The 17,322-nt window shown below is 18.7% G+C and overlaps 3 protein-coding genes across 3 annotated transcripts; 1 reads left to right on the top strand and 2 right to left on the bottom strand.

Annotated features, from left to right (window-relative positions):
* Window positions 1–626: 626 nt before the first annotated feature.
* PADL01_1312000 (conserved Plasmodium protein, unknown function) lies at window positions 627–9,737 on the bottom strand (the record flags this gene model as incomplete). The annotated part of the gene is made up of 2 exons (XM_028683652.1): window positions 627–684; window positions 904–9,737. The coding sequence occupies 2 exons, from the start codon at window positions 9,735–9,737 to the stop codon at window positions 627–629; spliced, it is 8,892 nt and encodes a 2,963-aa protein (XP_028539809.1).
* Window positions 9,738–11,707: 1,970 nt separating this feature from the next.
* On the top strand, window positions 11,708–12,098 carry PADL01_1311900 (ubiquitin-like protein nedd8 homologue, putative; the record flags this gene model as incomplete). Its single annotated transcript, XM_028683651.1, has 2 exons — window positions 11,708–11,846; window positions 12,007–12,098. The coding sequence occupies 2 exons, from the start codon at window positions 11,708–11,710 to the stop codon at window positions 12,096–12,098; spliced, it is 231 nt and encodes a 76-aa protein (XP_028539808.1).
* An 899-nt stretch (window positions 12,099–12,997) lies between these two features.
* PADL01_1311800 (eukaryotic translation initation factor 4 gamma, putative) lies at window positions 12,998–17,206 on the bottom strand (the record flags this gene model as incomplete). Its single annotated transcript, XM_028683650.1, has 3 exons — window positions 12,998–16,643; window positions 16,852–16,913; window positions 17,147–17,206. 3 exons carry the CDS (start codon window positions 17,204–17,206, stop codon window positions 12,998–13,000), a joined length of 3,768 nt encoding a protein of 1,255 aa, XP_028539807.1.
* Between the last annotated feature and the right edge of the window lie 116 nt (window positions 17,207–17,322).

Raw genomic sequence — 17,322 nt, 5'->3', positions numbered from 1 at the left:
TTTTTATAAGAAAGTAATATATATATATAAGGTCTATTATATATAAGAATATTTAATCATATAAAAAGTTTACTATAATAAGCTATTTTGGTAAATAGCTACTACTTTAATTTATACTGAAGAAACTTATTTTACAAAAAAATAAAATAAAATAATAAAAGTATAAATAAAATAACATAAAAACGGAATAATATATTTAATCAATATTTTTCACCAAACAAAAAAATAAATAAAAAAAATAAAACAATAATAATAATAAATATTCATATATACATATTTTGTTTTATTTTATAATATAATTTAAAAAAAAAAAAAAAAAAAAAAAAAATTATTTTAACAAATGCACATATATATATACATATATATATATATATATATATATATATATATATATATATATATATATAAGAATCATTTTACAATCTAATATAAAATAAATATATATATATATATATATTATGAGAAAAAATAATTTGAAGAATAAAAAAAATATATAGTTTTATATTTAAAAGAATAAATGTTTATATAACTAATCAAAAGATCTTTTATTTATGATTATTTTATATTTCTTAAATTAAAGTATACATATAATATTATGTTGCACAACTTGGTTATTAATGTGTGGATCATCCGTTAGTGCAAAAATATATTGAAGGTACTATAAACTTTTCTACATCATATTTTCTAAAGTAAAAAGAAAAATTATAATTATATATATATATATATATATATATGTGAAACATTCCATAAATTAATAATTTGATGATGATTTTATAAAAAAAATAGATGAATGTATAAATAATATGTTATATAATATAAATGTGAATATATAATTTTTATTAAATTTTATAAAAAATAATATAAATATAATATGAAATATAAAAATATATTTTTATTGCTTACTTCTTATTCTTATCATCCAGTATACTAAAATTAAGTATTGCTTTATTTGCCTTACAAATATTGGTAGATAAATGATTACTATAAGTTGTATTTGATAAGCTTTGGGAATAATTTTTAATATTTTCGTAAGAAGAATTTTTTTTCTTTTTTAATACATATTTATACTTTTCATTATTAATAATTAATGAATCTTTTGTAGTCTTGTATGTATTATCAAACGATTTTTTATGAAATACTTGTTTTTCATATATATTTCTTTCTAATATATTTTCATTGCTTTCATGTATATGATTTTTTATATTATCCCTTCCACTATTAATCAATTCAATTTCTAGACATTTCCTAAAATGTTTAGTTTTCGATAGAGAGAATGTTTTATGTATTTTCTTTTTTTTTATTGCTATTATTTTTAATATATATTCACTATTATTTGTTTGTTCTAATTTATATTTGATATTATCCTTTTCATGAAAAACTGCTTTTATCAATGGACTTTGATAAATTATATTGATTGTAGAATGATTTGAAAAAATAGCCCTTTTAGTAACAATAATTATTTTAAAGAAAAAGAAATCATTTAATAAATTTTGTTTTAATGTATGTCCACAAATATTACAAAGCATTCTTTTTTTTTTATGTAAACAATATAAATTATCATCTTGCTTAGTAACACTATCAAAAGAAGAAGAACTGATACTTGTATTTTTCTTTGGATCTATATATTTTTTTGGAAATAATTCGTTATATATTTTTGTATGTATAAGCATTTGGTCGTTAATATAATTACTAGCTTTAATATATCCTTGGGTAATTAAATAGAAGTGTTTATTTTTATTTTCTAATAAACAATGTAGATTTATAAATCCGAGATTATACATCATTCTGTTTATATTTTTGTGTGTATCATTTATAGATATATCATTATTTGCATTTTTTATATAATTATCTATATTATTATTATTATGATGATGATTTGTTTTGGTAACTTCAGAACATAATTTATTTTTAAGAGAATTTTCTGATAAATTTTTAGGAGAATTATCGGATATATTTTTTAGAGAATTATCGGATATATTTTTAAGAGAATTTTCTGATAAATTTTTAGGAGAATTATCGGATATATTTTTAAGAGAATTTTCCGATATATTTTTAAGGGAATTTCCCCATATAGTTTTATTATTTAAATAGCTTACTATATGTGACTTCATAATAGGATGGGATGTATTTATGTTATTTTCTTCAACTGAAATTATATTTATATTATTATCATCCAAATGTGTTTCTTTTTTCTCAATAAAATTCATATTCACATTATCCTCAGGAATAGGGATAATTAATTTATTTAAAAAGGAACTATTCATATTTTTTTCTACCTCTTTATTACTATCATTATAATTAATGAAAATATCTGATACATCTGATAATATACTATTTGAATTGTTTATAATTATTTTTTGTTCTTTAACCCTCTTTATATTTCCAACACTATTGGAAAATATATTTGGCATATTAGTTGATTGATTAATACATGAAAAATTATTGGACACTTTTCTATCAACATCAGAAGAATAATTTGGTATATATATTTTATTTATTATTTGTTCTGTATTTATAGATTGTATCTCTTGTTTATGATTAAAAGTTGATTTATTTTTGTATAAGATATCTTTGTCAGAACGTGTTAAAATATCTTGTATGATTGGCATAGTTAATTTTATATTATCCTTGATATATAAACCGTTGAAAATGTTATTATCATAAATATTATTTTTACTATTATTATTATTATTTTTACTATTATTATTATTATTTTTACTATTATTATTATTATTATTGTTTGGTATATTTTTTTCTTTTATAGTTAGGCACCTTTCTTCATTTTGCAGATTTTTCGAATTTCCTAAATTGCTATAGTTTTTAGGTACCTCATTTTTTTCAATACATTTTTGTATGATCATTTCATTATAACTTATGTTTCTTAACGAATGAAGTTCATTTTTATAATCCTTCTTATTTTTCATTTGTGTAACATATTTCTCATTATAAAATGAGGTATTTTTATTAATACCTTTGACAAATATATTTTTGTCATATATACCTTCTTCATTTACATTATATATGTTATTTTGCTTTTTTAAATCCCCATTATTATTATTATTATTTTGTGTTGTTTGTGCTGTACTATAATTTTCAGATTTCTGATCTGATAAAAAATGCTCCCTTGAAACAATAAAAGGATTACTAGAAAAAATGTGAGAGGAATGAAAACTTAAATTGATCTTTCCTAAATTCTCCTCAAACCATACAGTTTCTTTATTATTACAAATATTATTGTTATTATTATTATTATTGTTGTTGTTGTTGTTGTTTCTTTTGTTGGTATATACTTTATAATCGCATAATTCATTATCTGCAAGAGTAATTAATTTTAATTTGAGAATATTATTATCATTAAAAATATGAGGGATCATTTTCCCTTTCCTTTGTATATCAATAATATTATTACCATCATTTGTAATTTTTTGTGGAACATTCATTTTTATATTCGACATATCATTGATTTTATTTAATTTTTTCTTTCTCTTTTTTAAATATAATATAATATTAAATTCCTCTTTCGTATAACTGTATTTAAGAAATTGATACGTATCACATAAATAAGGATTAGGAATTTTTGTTAACTCATATTCCATAATATTATTATATTCATTACTAATAATTTGATGTACTTTTTCCTTTTCATTTGAATCCAACGAATGTATAGATCTTTCATTTATGTTTATTATTTCTTCTCTTATTTGTTTATTAATGTTATTTCTTTTTCCTGATAATATTTTATTAGATTCTCTAATTACGTTATTAAAATAATTGACAACTATACTATTATGATGTTTATAATAATCATTAATAGGATCATCATTTTTAGATTGTTCATAAAACATGTTATTCGAACAGGTTTCATTTTTATTATTCATAAATATGAAACTATTTTTTCTTTTTAAATTCTGATCATATTGAATTAAATAGTTATCTTTATCAATATCATGATATATTTGCTTATCGTTTATACATATTTCACTATTTTTCTGATTTATATTTTTGTCTTCTAATATATTGGTATCATTAAAAAATTCATACTTATCATTACCAAAATAAATAATATCATCATTGATATTATCTTCAGTATTATGTTGTTCCGATTTATAATTATTTTCCAAGTTTATATTTATGAATTTTAATATATCTGTATTTGTACTATTTTCATATTTATTTAAAGAATTATTTTCTTCAACAGTACCATTTTTATTTGTTAAATTAATTACATTTTTATATTTTATTGTTTTTTCATTGTCCTTATATTTATGAATGTTTTCCTTATTATTTTCTTCCAATAAAGATTTACATACCACTTTTTTTTTCTTTTTTTTATTTTCAATTATATTTGAAAAGGTCTCTTTTAATTTTCTAAAATTTATCTTTTCTTTTACAAATCTGTTAAAAAATATTGATGTACCTTTATTGTAATTTTTATTATTATTAAAAAAATAAGTCTTCTGTGTGTTATAATTATACTTGTTTATTTGTATGCATAAATTATGTGAAGTGTCTTGAATATTTATATGAAGAGAATTCTCTGTGTTTAAAAGGATATATCCTATATTTTTACAGCTCCATAATAGAATAATATTTTTATTCAAAAGATTCCATCTGGATTTTTCAGATAACATGATGTTATTTTTATTTTCATTATGAACAAGAGTATTATTTTTTAATTGATTTGATGTTACATTTTTATCATAACTGTAATTGTAATTGTAATTATAATTATCATTATTCATATGGTTATCACTTCTATGATAATAGTCAAGATTATCCACATTCGTATTACCATCATCATTTATGTAGGTACCACATTTTGTTTTGATAAAAATGTCTTTATTCGATGAATCCGCCTCATTTATTAATGAATATAAATATTCCAATTTATTTTTTTGTTCTTTATCAAATGTTATATTAACAATGCTTGAATTTATATAACATATGGTATCACTAATATTAGTACTAAAGTTTATTATTTTGTTTTTATATTTTTCATTATTCATTTGGATATCTAAGGAAGAATCTAAGATTTTTTGTTTATATATATTAAGGAGTCGTTTTTTTTTGTTTTTCGAAATAAAAAAATTAAGGGTTAAATTAATGTTATCATTATCCTTTTTATCTAAATCACAAACATTATTTAATACAAATATGAATTTAAGACAATAAACATTTTTTCTCCCCCCATTATTATTATTATTGTTATTTATCTTATATATTTTGTTTTTATATTTTGCTGAAATATTTGATAATTTCCATTTATATCTTAAATTGTTGAATTTACTTTTTTGTATGTCTTTCTTCTTCCTATTATTATTATTATTATTATTATTATTATTTGATTCAACATTTGTATTACAATATAAAGTATTTATATTATTACTACTAATAGATTTCATACAATTTATTTGTTCATTTTCTTCCTTATCAATATTATTGTCAATTTTTGTATCATTGTTATAAATATTTAATATATTATTCCCACTTTTTTTGAATATATTACTAGTTGTTAATATATAATCTTTGATATTATCTCCTTGGTTATTTGAATCACATTCCTCATTTTTTATAGTATCACATATTTTAGCTGTTTTGAAAAAAAAAAAGTTTTTGTACTTTTTATCATTTTTCTCATTTTTCTCAATTTTTGTGGTATTATTTTTAATTAGATATGGAAATGAATTGGGTTTATTAAATAAAAGGGAAACATAATAAAGAGGATTTTTATTTTTATTTTTTTGTACACATATGTCATTAATTATTTGTTCATTGTTTAATTCTATATCATTGTTGGTATGTTCTATTATAGGTATATCATCTTTTAGACTAAATTTCGTTTCATTCTCTTTTGAAGAATACATTATATTTGTATGTTTGTTTTCTATAACTACAAAATTATTACTAGTATCAAAGAATTCGGTTGAGTCTTCAATCATATTAAACATTTTGTATTCTTGTAAATGGTTTCTGTTATCAGATATGTTGAGATTATGATTTATTTTTTCAGTATTTTTTATATTATTTGATGTATCGCAGAATTTATTATTATAATTTGAGTTTATCATATAAGGTAATAAATCAGCATTCATAATATGATCTATTGATATATTTTTTATAACCTTTGAACGATTTTTCATTTGTAGAATTTTCCTTACGCTAAAAAATATATTCTTCATTATTTTTCTCACTTGATAAAAAATAAATTTATTGTAATCATTTTTGTCAGTTGATGATGTGTTCGACAAGAGATTATTATGATATATGTTGAAATTATTGTAATTATTATTATAATTAACAGTTGTAGTATAATTTATATTAAATGAATTATTTTCATTAATGTTTCTGTCATTTTTTTCTTGTATATGTTTTTTTATAACATGAATAAGGTGTATTAAAAAAATATATAAACTGTGTCTACTTTTAGGAAGATATGAATTTTCTTTCTTATGTATTTTGACATGCTTTGTCATATCCTCATTTATATTTTTCCCATTGAAAATATTACTTAATGGAATATTTTCATTGTAATATATACTAGTAGATGTATTATTTTTATTATTATCCTTATTTTGTATATTATATGATTTAATAGGTAGAATTTTCTCTCTCCTGGAAAGATCAATATAATGGGTTCCATTGTTGTTATGTAATATTTCGTCTTTATATATATTATTATTATATAGTAGGTCATTTGAATTTTTTTTTTTTTTCGTGTTATAAGACTTATTATATAAGTAACTATTCTTATCAGAACTATTATTTGATAGCATAGGATCAGATATTGATGTTATTGGAGAATATATATTATTCAATATTTTTCCACTTACCTTATCAGGATTTTGAACATTTAATGGTATGTTTCTTTTTATATGTAAAACTTTTTTATCCCGTTTTTTCTTTACATACTGATAAATATTGAAATAAAAAAAAAGATCTTGTACTATTTGTTCAGGTTCATATTTTTTTTTATTCCTTATATTATGTATAACATTTTGTGTTTCTATAATTTTGTTACAAGATACTTGATTTAAGAATTTATGATACTTTTTAATATTTATATTTTTTATGATATCATAAAATTTGTTTTTTATTGAATATAAAGGAATATATTCCCTCATATTTTTGTTATGTTTTTTTTTTTTCTTATTTATATTTTGATAGTGATTACCAAAAATTCTGTTGAGTTTAAATAACATACATGAAATAAATATTTGTTGTATTGGGTTCATTAGGTATATATATATTTTTTTGGTGTTATCATATATATTACATATTATAGTATCTTTAATATAAGAGGGTATATGTTCTATTATACCATTTTTCTTTTCTTCATTTAATGTGTGAAATGTATCTATTAATTTTGGAATGGGCATATATAAAATGACAATGGAACACTTTTCATAATTTACAAAGGTACTATTATTAAGTAAATTGTGAATTTTTTCAAGAGATAGATAATTACAAATATATTTATATTGTTTATCATTTAAATCATTTAAGAAATTGACCATATTTTTAGCATCTAAACGGTTAATAATTTTTTTGATTTCTTTACTATGAATATCCATATGAGAAGGTATAACCAAAGATATTACATTTTTTACTGGTAATAATTGCACAACCGAATTAAGATTTTTAATTGATAGTTGATGAAAACATATTATAACCTTTTCGTTATTATTGTTTATAAAAAATTGGATCATTTTTTTCAGAGATATATCATTTATAATTTTTTTGAGAAAAGATATAGGTATTTTGTCTATAAATGATTTAAATTTATGAAAAGGTATATAATTAATATAATGTATTATATCATTATAGTTAGCTAACTTTAATAAAATATTTATATTATTAATATCATTATCCAAATGAATTATTATTTGTACAATTTTATCTATATGAAATGCTTTATATATTATGTCATATATATTAAAACAATTTTTATTAAACATAATACATTGTGCTATTTTTTCTAATGATATAGTCTTCAATATTTGTATAGCTTTATATGTAGGTAAGTCAATTACAAGTTGAATAATAATATGTATGGATAAATTACGAGTTATATAATGTATATTTTTACTATTAGATAGAGAATTATGAAGGTGGTATAATTTTTCATAACATATATTGTTAGATAAGGTACCTATTTTTTGAATTGGTATACATTCATTGATATAATAAAATTTACATATAGGTACTTCATTTATTAACATAATTAATTTTTCTTCATTTATATTTTCAAATATGTATGTTAATTTCTTTTGAGATATATTTAATATAATATGTAAACAAGTACTTATTGAAAGTGTGTTTAATATTTCCAGAATTTTATATTCATCAAATAATAATATGAACTCTTTATAATTATCAATATGAAAACCATTTAAAATATTATTTAACTTTTCTAATGATAATATATTTATATATTTACATATATCCTTTTCTTCTTTATATGTAATAAAAAAGTTTCCCAATTTTTCATTATTTATATTTTCCATAAGTTCTATAATTCTTTTCATATTATTTGTGCACATAAGATATTCTTTATAATATCTATGTGGTAATCCTTCTATTAAGGATGTCGAATTGGTTATGTCTAATGTGTTTAATATATATACAAGTGTTTCTATTGATATATCATCTACATATTGTATTATTTTGTCTACAGGTAATATGTTGTCTAAGAAATTAATTGAGCTCGTTTTTTCATTTTTTTCTTCTTCATAACTATTATTAATTTGGTTATCATATAAATTTGCATTATTATTAGATATATCTGCACTATGGAACATATAATATTTTTTATTTATAATTTCACTTTGTTTTTCTTCATATTCCTGAAACAATGTATTATTTTTCTTTATTCTTCTAAAATTATTATGTAAAGTACTACTATAATATAACTTATTTTTTTTTTCCTTTTTTTTTTCATGTGATTTGTTGGAATATTCACTAGAATGTTCATGTGGAATTATAACGTTTTTAAAATTTTGTGGTTTATAATTTTGATTACTTATATCTTCTGATTTAAACATGTTATGATATATTTTTTTATTTTTTTCTTCAACATGATTCTTTCTATTTATGCATTTATTGTTTCTAGTTTTATTTTCTATAGAAATGTTGTTTTTATTTGTGTTAAAGGAACATTTTCTTGTTTTTTCTTTGTGATTCATGTTATATTTATGAGAATTATTCTTATCAACATTGTCATTGTGAATATTGTCCTTAACAACAATGTCATTATGAATATTTTTTCTATTAATACTATAGCTTTCATTTTTTTTATATAATATTATTTCCTTGTTAGAATACAAAATGGGAACATCTGTTTTTCCCTTAACATTGGGAATAGAAATACATTCTTCGTTTGTTCTTCTTCTTTTTTTTTTCTGTTTTATTTTAATTTTTTTCTCTTTATTAATATTTCCGTTATCAATATTTATATCTTTTGAAGTAACATATGGTATATTTCTACTTTTGTCTACTTCATTTATTTTGTTTTCATATATATTTACATCTGAATGGTTCATATATTCATCTTCTTTTTTTTTTATGTGTTCATTTATATGTTCTCTTTGAAGATCGTTTAGTAAATTGTAATTTGAATTAACTAAATTTTTCTTTTTTTTTTTATAACTAGATTTGCTTTTATTGCTAGACCACTTATTTCTACTGTGTAAACTTTTTTTTGTGGTCTTTTTTTTCTTTTTCTTCTCGTAAGATCTCATTTTAGAATTCAGTGCAATATTTTATGTCCTTGGAATATTATATATATATATATTATAATAAATGTCTTAATTTGAAATGGTTCTCGGTTTTTTTTTTTTTTTTTTTTTTTTTTTTTCTCATTCAATTAAACATATGTACATATATGATTATATGAAAAATATATATATATATATATATATATATATATATATGTTTATAGAATAAATAGAAGTTATTTTATTTATATATAATAGGGTAAAAGTATAAAGATATTAAGATATTTTTTTTATTTTAATGTATTAATTTTTTTGATTAATAGTATACATAAAATATTATATATATTTCTATTTATTTATTTGTTTAATAGACCATGTCTAAAAGAAAAAATAATTCTATTAATGTTTTCCTTTTTTTTTTTTTTTTTTTCTTTTATAAAAGAAAATAACATTAGGTATAACCTTTTAAGAATGGACAACAACCATATAATATTATTACATGTGGTATACATACGATTTATATATGTAGAAATAATTAGCTATATTGAATTTCAGATGAATAAATTAATAGATGGAAAAAAATTCTACAAGGATACAAGACCAAATTCTTTTTATTTAAAAGGAGGTGCATGTAATATAGAACATAATATATTTAAATATATATATATATATATATATATATTATTCTTACATAAGCAGGATGAAAAAAAGATATTGTGCGTTTGTGTGCTTTTTTAAATATAGGAATAATATAAAATATGATATATTTCATATAATAAAAAATCAAATTGAAAGTAGTTACAACCTGTGACCTTAAATGTTCTTCCTTCATAAAAACCGTAATATATATTTTTTTAAATATATGTTAATTTCATATGAAATATTTTAAAATTCAAAAAAGGAATGAAAAGAATAATTTAATGAGATCATAGAAAAAGCATAAAGAGATGTAGTTTCTAATTTTATAATATATATATATATAAAGCATTTTATATTTAAAAGTATTGTATATCTTCCTACACATTATAAAATATTATATGATTTTGTTATCATATTTAAAAAAAAAAAAAAGAAGTGAATAAGAATACATATAACAGATTATCATCAATATATAATAATATTTTAATATACTTTTTTTTTTTTTTTTTGTGTATTTCAAGGATGGTATACCTAATTTTTTTTTAATTTAATTATTAAATAATATATGTTCACTTTAAAAAATAGTCATTATTATAAAATTTAAAGAATTTGAATATATTTTAATTTGAATATATATAATGATACTGTAAAAAAGAAAGAAAAAAATATTATTCATTAGGAAATATACTCAATGAATAAATATATGTATATAATATATATGAATGTAATATATATTTTTAAAATAAAAAATCATGTTATAAATAAAAAAAAGAAGAAATTAAAAAAAGAAGAAATTAAAAAAAGAAAAAATATTTCAATAAAATAATCCACTTTTTTTTTTTTTTTTTTTTTTTTTTTTGGAAAAATAAAAAGTATTCATATGTGTTACAAAATACTTTTGATGGTTATTATTTATAGTACTACATATCTCTCATAAGAAGAAATTATTTTATCCTTATACAAGAGAAAAAAAATATATAATATATTTAACATATATCCCATTAATATATATATATTTTAATTATTTTTATGTACATTATAATATATTATTCTATTTATATGTAAATTGAAATTTTATTTTTAAAAATAAAATAAAATATATATATATATTTTTAACTTTGAGAAATAATCGAGGATTTAAATAAACGCTTTAAAGAAAACATTACCACATATATTACAATATTAAAAAAAAAAAAAAAATATATATATATTATATATATAATATATACATATGTATATTTTTTTCTGTAAATATTCGTATATGTTCTTATGATATTTGCTAAACTATGATTACGAAATATTACTTATAGGAATTATACTTATAATTATATAAATTAAAAAAAAAAAAAAAAAAAATGCAAATATTAGTTAAAACATTAACAGGGAAAAGACAATCATTTAATTTTGAACCCTCTAGTTCTGTTTTTCAAATAAAAATGGCTATAGAGGAAAGAGAAGGAATAGACGCTAAACAAATAAGATTAATATACTCAGGTTTTGATTGATTCTTTATATTGAAATATATAACTATATATATTAAATTGATATTATACATGAAAAGGAAAAGAATTGTATACAAACATTTATTGTATTTATTTATTTATTTATTTATTATTTAAATTTTTTTTTTTTTTTTTTTTTTTTTTTTTTGAAGGGAAACAAATGCATGATGATATGAAGTTAAGCGACTATCGTGTGGTACCTGGATCAACTGTTCATATGATTTTACAATTAAGAGGAGGATAGATATAAAAATAAAGAAGGAAGCATATAATATGTTTAGATACTTACTATATTTTTCTACCTTTTTTCCTTCTTTTTAAATTTAAGAAATACAATCAAAAAATGTAAGGGAAACAAGAAAAAAGAAAATGCGTATTTACACATTTATTAAAATGTAAGACTAAATATATTAAATACATATATATGTAATATATATATATATATCATTTCAATTTTATTTTATTTTTTTTTTTGGTAATCATCATTTTTTTTGTTACTTTTATAATATTAACAACTAAAAACATATTTATAATAATATCTAAATTTCTTTTTTTTTTTTTTTTTTTTATATAAATATGTAAAGGTTTATATATAATAACATGTTCTATTATATAAATATGTATAATATATAAAGACTATATATATATATATATATATATATACATATAACCTTAATAAAAATTAATATATATATTAAAACTTAATATACAATACTAATTTATGTTTAAACAAAAAATTACATATAATTTATTATATGATAATATAAATTTAATATATATATTAAATCATACAAATAAAATATTATATATATAAATTTATATTTTTTTCTTTTTTTTTTTTTTTTAACTTTTAAAATAAATAAATAATAAAAAAAAAAAAAAAATAATAAAAAAATGAAAAATAATGAAAAAAAACAATAATGCATATATTATTATAAATATATATATATATATATATATATATATATATATATAACGGTTATACTGTTATTATTAATTTGTATGTTTAAAATATATAAACTAAAATTTATTTACTCATAAATATATATATATATTTATATAATGCATTTATAAAAAATATAATAAAGATTATCCTAAAATAAAAATAATTGAATAAAAAAAGAAAATAAAAAGATGTGTTCTTTATTTTTTTTGATTTTGTTTACTGAGTTTTTCTTGTTCTTGCATATATTTTGAATAGGATTCATTATTTCTTAAATTATGTCTTTCCCCTACAATAACAATATTACCAAGTTGAGCTAAGTGTATAGAACCTCCCATCATTTCTTCAGTTTCTAATTGGGATCTTAATTCATTTAATCCCTTGGCTGTATCTTTGTGTGTTTTTTTTCTCCATTCAGATGATCTTAAATCAAAAACATCTTGAATAACAAATTTAATTCTTTTAGAATACATTTTTTTTCTTTGTAATTCTTTCAACCTACCAAACCATGTATCTAAAACATTTTTATATTTTTCAATTTTGTCTATAAAGAATCCAGTAGAATAAATTAGTTGAAGAAATGCTTCAATACAATATTCTTTTGGTTCTTCATATGCAATCAATAAATCATGTGCTATACTTATAACAATAGATATAGAGACAATTTGTCTTTGGAATAATTCTCCAATTAGTTTTACAATTCCTAATAATCTTTTTTTTTGTTTTTGTTCAACAAAACTTAATTCTTCTTCATTTTCATCATTTTTTAATTTTTCTTTCATAGTGGATTCAAATGTACTTGGTAAGTTTTCATATTGTTCTTGAATTTTTTTTAATAATGCAATTTCAAATGATGTTTTCTTTTTCATTTCAAAATTTGGTGATCTCCATTTTAATGTTTGACATAAATCTGCATACATTTCTGACCAATCATGTTCTAATACAGCTTTATCAATAACTTGATTTACTACAGTTTGTATTTCATCAGTATTTAATCGAGATTCCATAATTTGACACATTTTTTCTGTAATAATAGGGAAATTTTCCACAGTTAATTTATTAAGCAAGCTTTTTACTTGTCTTTCCATATATTCTATAGGTGACATATTTTCTTTCTTTTTAAAAACATATAAAGCTTTTGCTGGTTTTTCAACAACAGTATTGTCATCTTCTTTTTTCTCTTTATTATCTTCTTCGCCTTTAGTATTATTATTATCATCTCCATCAACTTTTGTGTCAACATCGTTTAGATTATTTGTATTTTTATCTTCAACTAAATCCTTTTGCTTATTATTTGCCTCATCATTTTTTACTTCTTCATCTTCTTTGTTAGACGTTGTAGTATCTCCTTTTTGTTCGACATTTTTACTATTTGGTTCTACTCCGGTTTTTTTTCCTTTCTTTTTATTAGCTCCACTAGTATTAACAATTTGTTTTGCATTTTTATCATTTGCATCACTGTCTTTCTTCAAAATATTATCATTATTATTATTATTATTATTATTGTTGTTGTTGTTAGTATTATTTGTATTATTATTCTTTGCATTTTTATTTTTATTCTTTTTATTCTTTTTTTTATCAACTAATAAGGTATTCGTATGTGGCAATACAAACAAATCATCTTTTTTCATTTTATTCTTTTTTTTATTTTTTCCGTCATTTCCTTTTTTTGATAAATCATTTAAATCTGCCTCTAGTTGATTTAAAATAACATTCTTTTTCTTCATAATTGAATTTATGTCTATGTATTTGTCTTCTCCTAGTTCTCCCCAGTCGTCGTCATCTTCATCTTCATTGTTATTTTGGTTATTATATTCATTATTATTATTATTATTATTATTATTATTTAAATTATTATTATTGTTAACATTTTCGTTCATATTAATATTATTGTTATTTTTGCTTAGGTTATCATTATTATCTGCAACAGTTTTATTATCATTATTTTCATTTTTCATACTGTTTACATTAGAGGAATTATTATTTACTGCATTATTCATGTTATTATTGTTATTTAAATAGTTATTATTACAACCAACCGCTCTACTAAAAAAATCAGTTGGTGGACTATTATTATTTGCATGTACTGTGTTATCATCATAACCATAATTATTCATATTATTATTTTCCCTTTTCATATTATCATTATTATTTTGTTCAAAATTCATTTGGTTAGGATTAGTTGAGTTAGATTCATTATTATTATAATTCATCATATTCATTTTAACATGGGCATGATAATTTGGACTCATATCACTATCCAAACTATTTATATTGGAGTAATTATTATTTTTATTTACATTGTTATTCATATTGTTATTCATATTGTTATTCATATTGTTATTCATATTGTTATTCATATTATTATTCATATTGTTATTCATATTATAGTTCATATTATTGTTCATATTATTGTTCATATTATTGTTCATATTATTATTCATACTATTTTTCCTATTTTGATGATTATAATTCATATAAAAGTTATTATTTGAATTTTGATTTTTATCTTGAGATCCCATCTTATTCATATTATTATTGTTATTGTTGTTAAGGTTTCTCTTCATGTTTATACTATTATTTCTATTCATATTATTATTTTGATAATTTGAAAAAGCACCATTATTATTATTACTACTATTATTATTAGTAGTATTATCTTCATTAGTGTTCATATTGTCATTATTATTTTGGGCATGTTTTAAATTATTCTTATTCATATAATTCGTGTAAAATTTATTTTTTGCCGAACCTTTATATTCATTAATATTATTAATATTTCTTAAATAATCAATATTATTATTGTCATTATTAATTGTTCCTTTCATATTATATGATGTATCTGTTTTATTATTATCTGTATTTTTCATGGAACTATTATTATTGTCGTATTTATTTTTAAAGGGCATATTATTATTCATTCCTCCATTATGATAATTTTTATTTTCATTTTCGTTTTCCATAAGAGATGAAAATCTTGTTGGTTGATTATTATAATTATTTAAATTTGAATTATACATATCGATAGAATTATTTCTTAGATGTTCTTCTACATTTGAATTTCTACTATGCATGGTATTAGAATTATTCATATTTTCATCAAATTTATAAGTATTATTATATTGATTTTTAAAGTTCATATTTTTTTTATTATCTTTAAATTCGTTGGTATTTTGATAATTAATATTACCATCATCATTATTATTATTATTATTATTGTTATTATTGTTATTATTATTGTTATTATTGCGATTATTTGTTTTATTAAATTTGTTATTTTTATTCATATTTTTATAAAAAGTTTTATTGTTTAAATTTGTAAAATTATTATTAAATATACCATTATAATTATTTTGGTCATTTGTATTCATATCATTATTATTTGTACCATTTTCTTGATTATTATTCATGTAATTATAATTCTTATTATTAATTCCTTTTACATTACCAGTAATAGAATTATTCCTATTCATACCTTTATTAAAACTATTTTTAAAATTCCTACTAAAACTTAATTTTGAATTATCTGAACTATTCATATTATTATTACTCATATCATTATTGCTCAAACTGTTATTTCTATTATTCATATCATCAAATTTTTTATTAGATCTCCAACTTTCTTGTTCCATTCCATTATCTTTTTTATTATTTCCTGAAAATATCAAATTTTCATTATTCTTAATGGAATTACGAAAACTAGTATTTGCTCCACTTCTCAAATCAGCCCACTCGTTATCTTTATCTTCACAATTATTATTATGATTAGAGTTCATTTTTACTAAATTCTTCTGGTTATATAATTCGCTATTATTATTGTTTCGATTATTCTTATTGAACCTTTCCCTAATATAAAACAAAACAAAATTAAAATATATACATAATAATAATATATATATATATATATTTTACTTCTCTATATATTATCCTATTTATTTTTTATTTTTTATATAATCATTCTTTTGAGAATTATAATTAATGCTATTCAAATGTCATGCATATTATATATATGTACATAAATATTTTTATATTTTAAATATCTATTAATTATTACCATTTCTTATTCTCATCGTTTCCCATTTTCTTATTAGATTCTACTAAAATATTTTCTTTACCCTTAATATACAAAAAAAAAAAAAAAAATATACATATATATATATATATATATATATATATATATATATATATATACGAATATATTTATAAGTACATATACATTATACAATTATTCATGGAATTTTGTACATTTCAATATAATAATACATAAACAAATATATATAACATATATATATATATTTATTTGGTTATATTTTCTTTTATATATATATATTTATATTTTATTTTTTTACTTCATTTTCTTTTTCAGTAATATCATGAATATTTGTTTGCTTCAAATCCATGCAACTCATCTTTTATATTTTATTTAATACTTTTAATAAAATAATAAAAATAAAAAATTCACAGAAAAATGAATATACATAATATATTATTATCATATAAAAAAATATATATATATATATATATT

The sequence above is a fragment of the Plasmodium sp. gorilla clade G2 genome (genome assembly GCF_900097015.1).
Source record: "Plasmodium sp. gorilla clade G2 genome assembly, chromosome: 13".
Classification (NCBI taxonomy): domain Eukaryota; phylum Apicomplexa; class Aconoidasida; order Haemosporida; family Plasmodiidae; genus Plasmodium; species Plasmodium adleri (nom. inval.).
The sequence above is the reverse complement of the archived record's forward strand: the minus strand, read 5'-3'. Positions and strand labels throughout refer to the sequence as shown.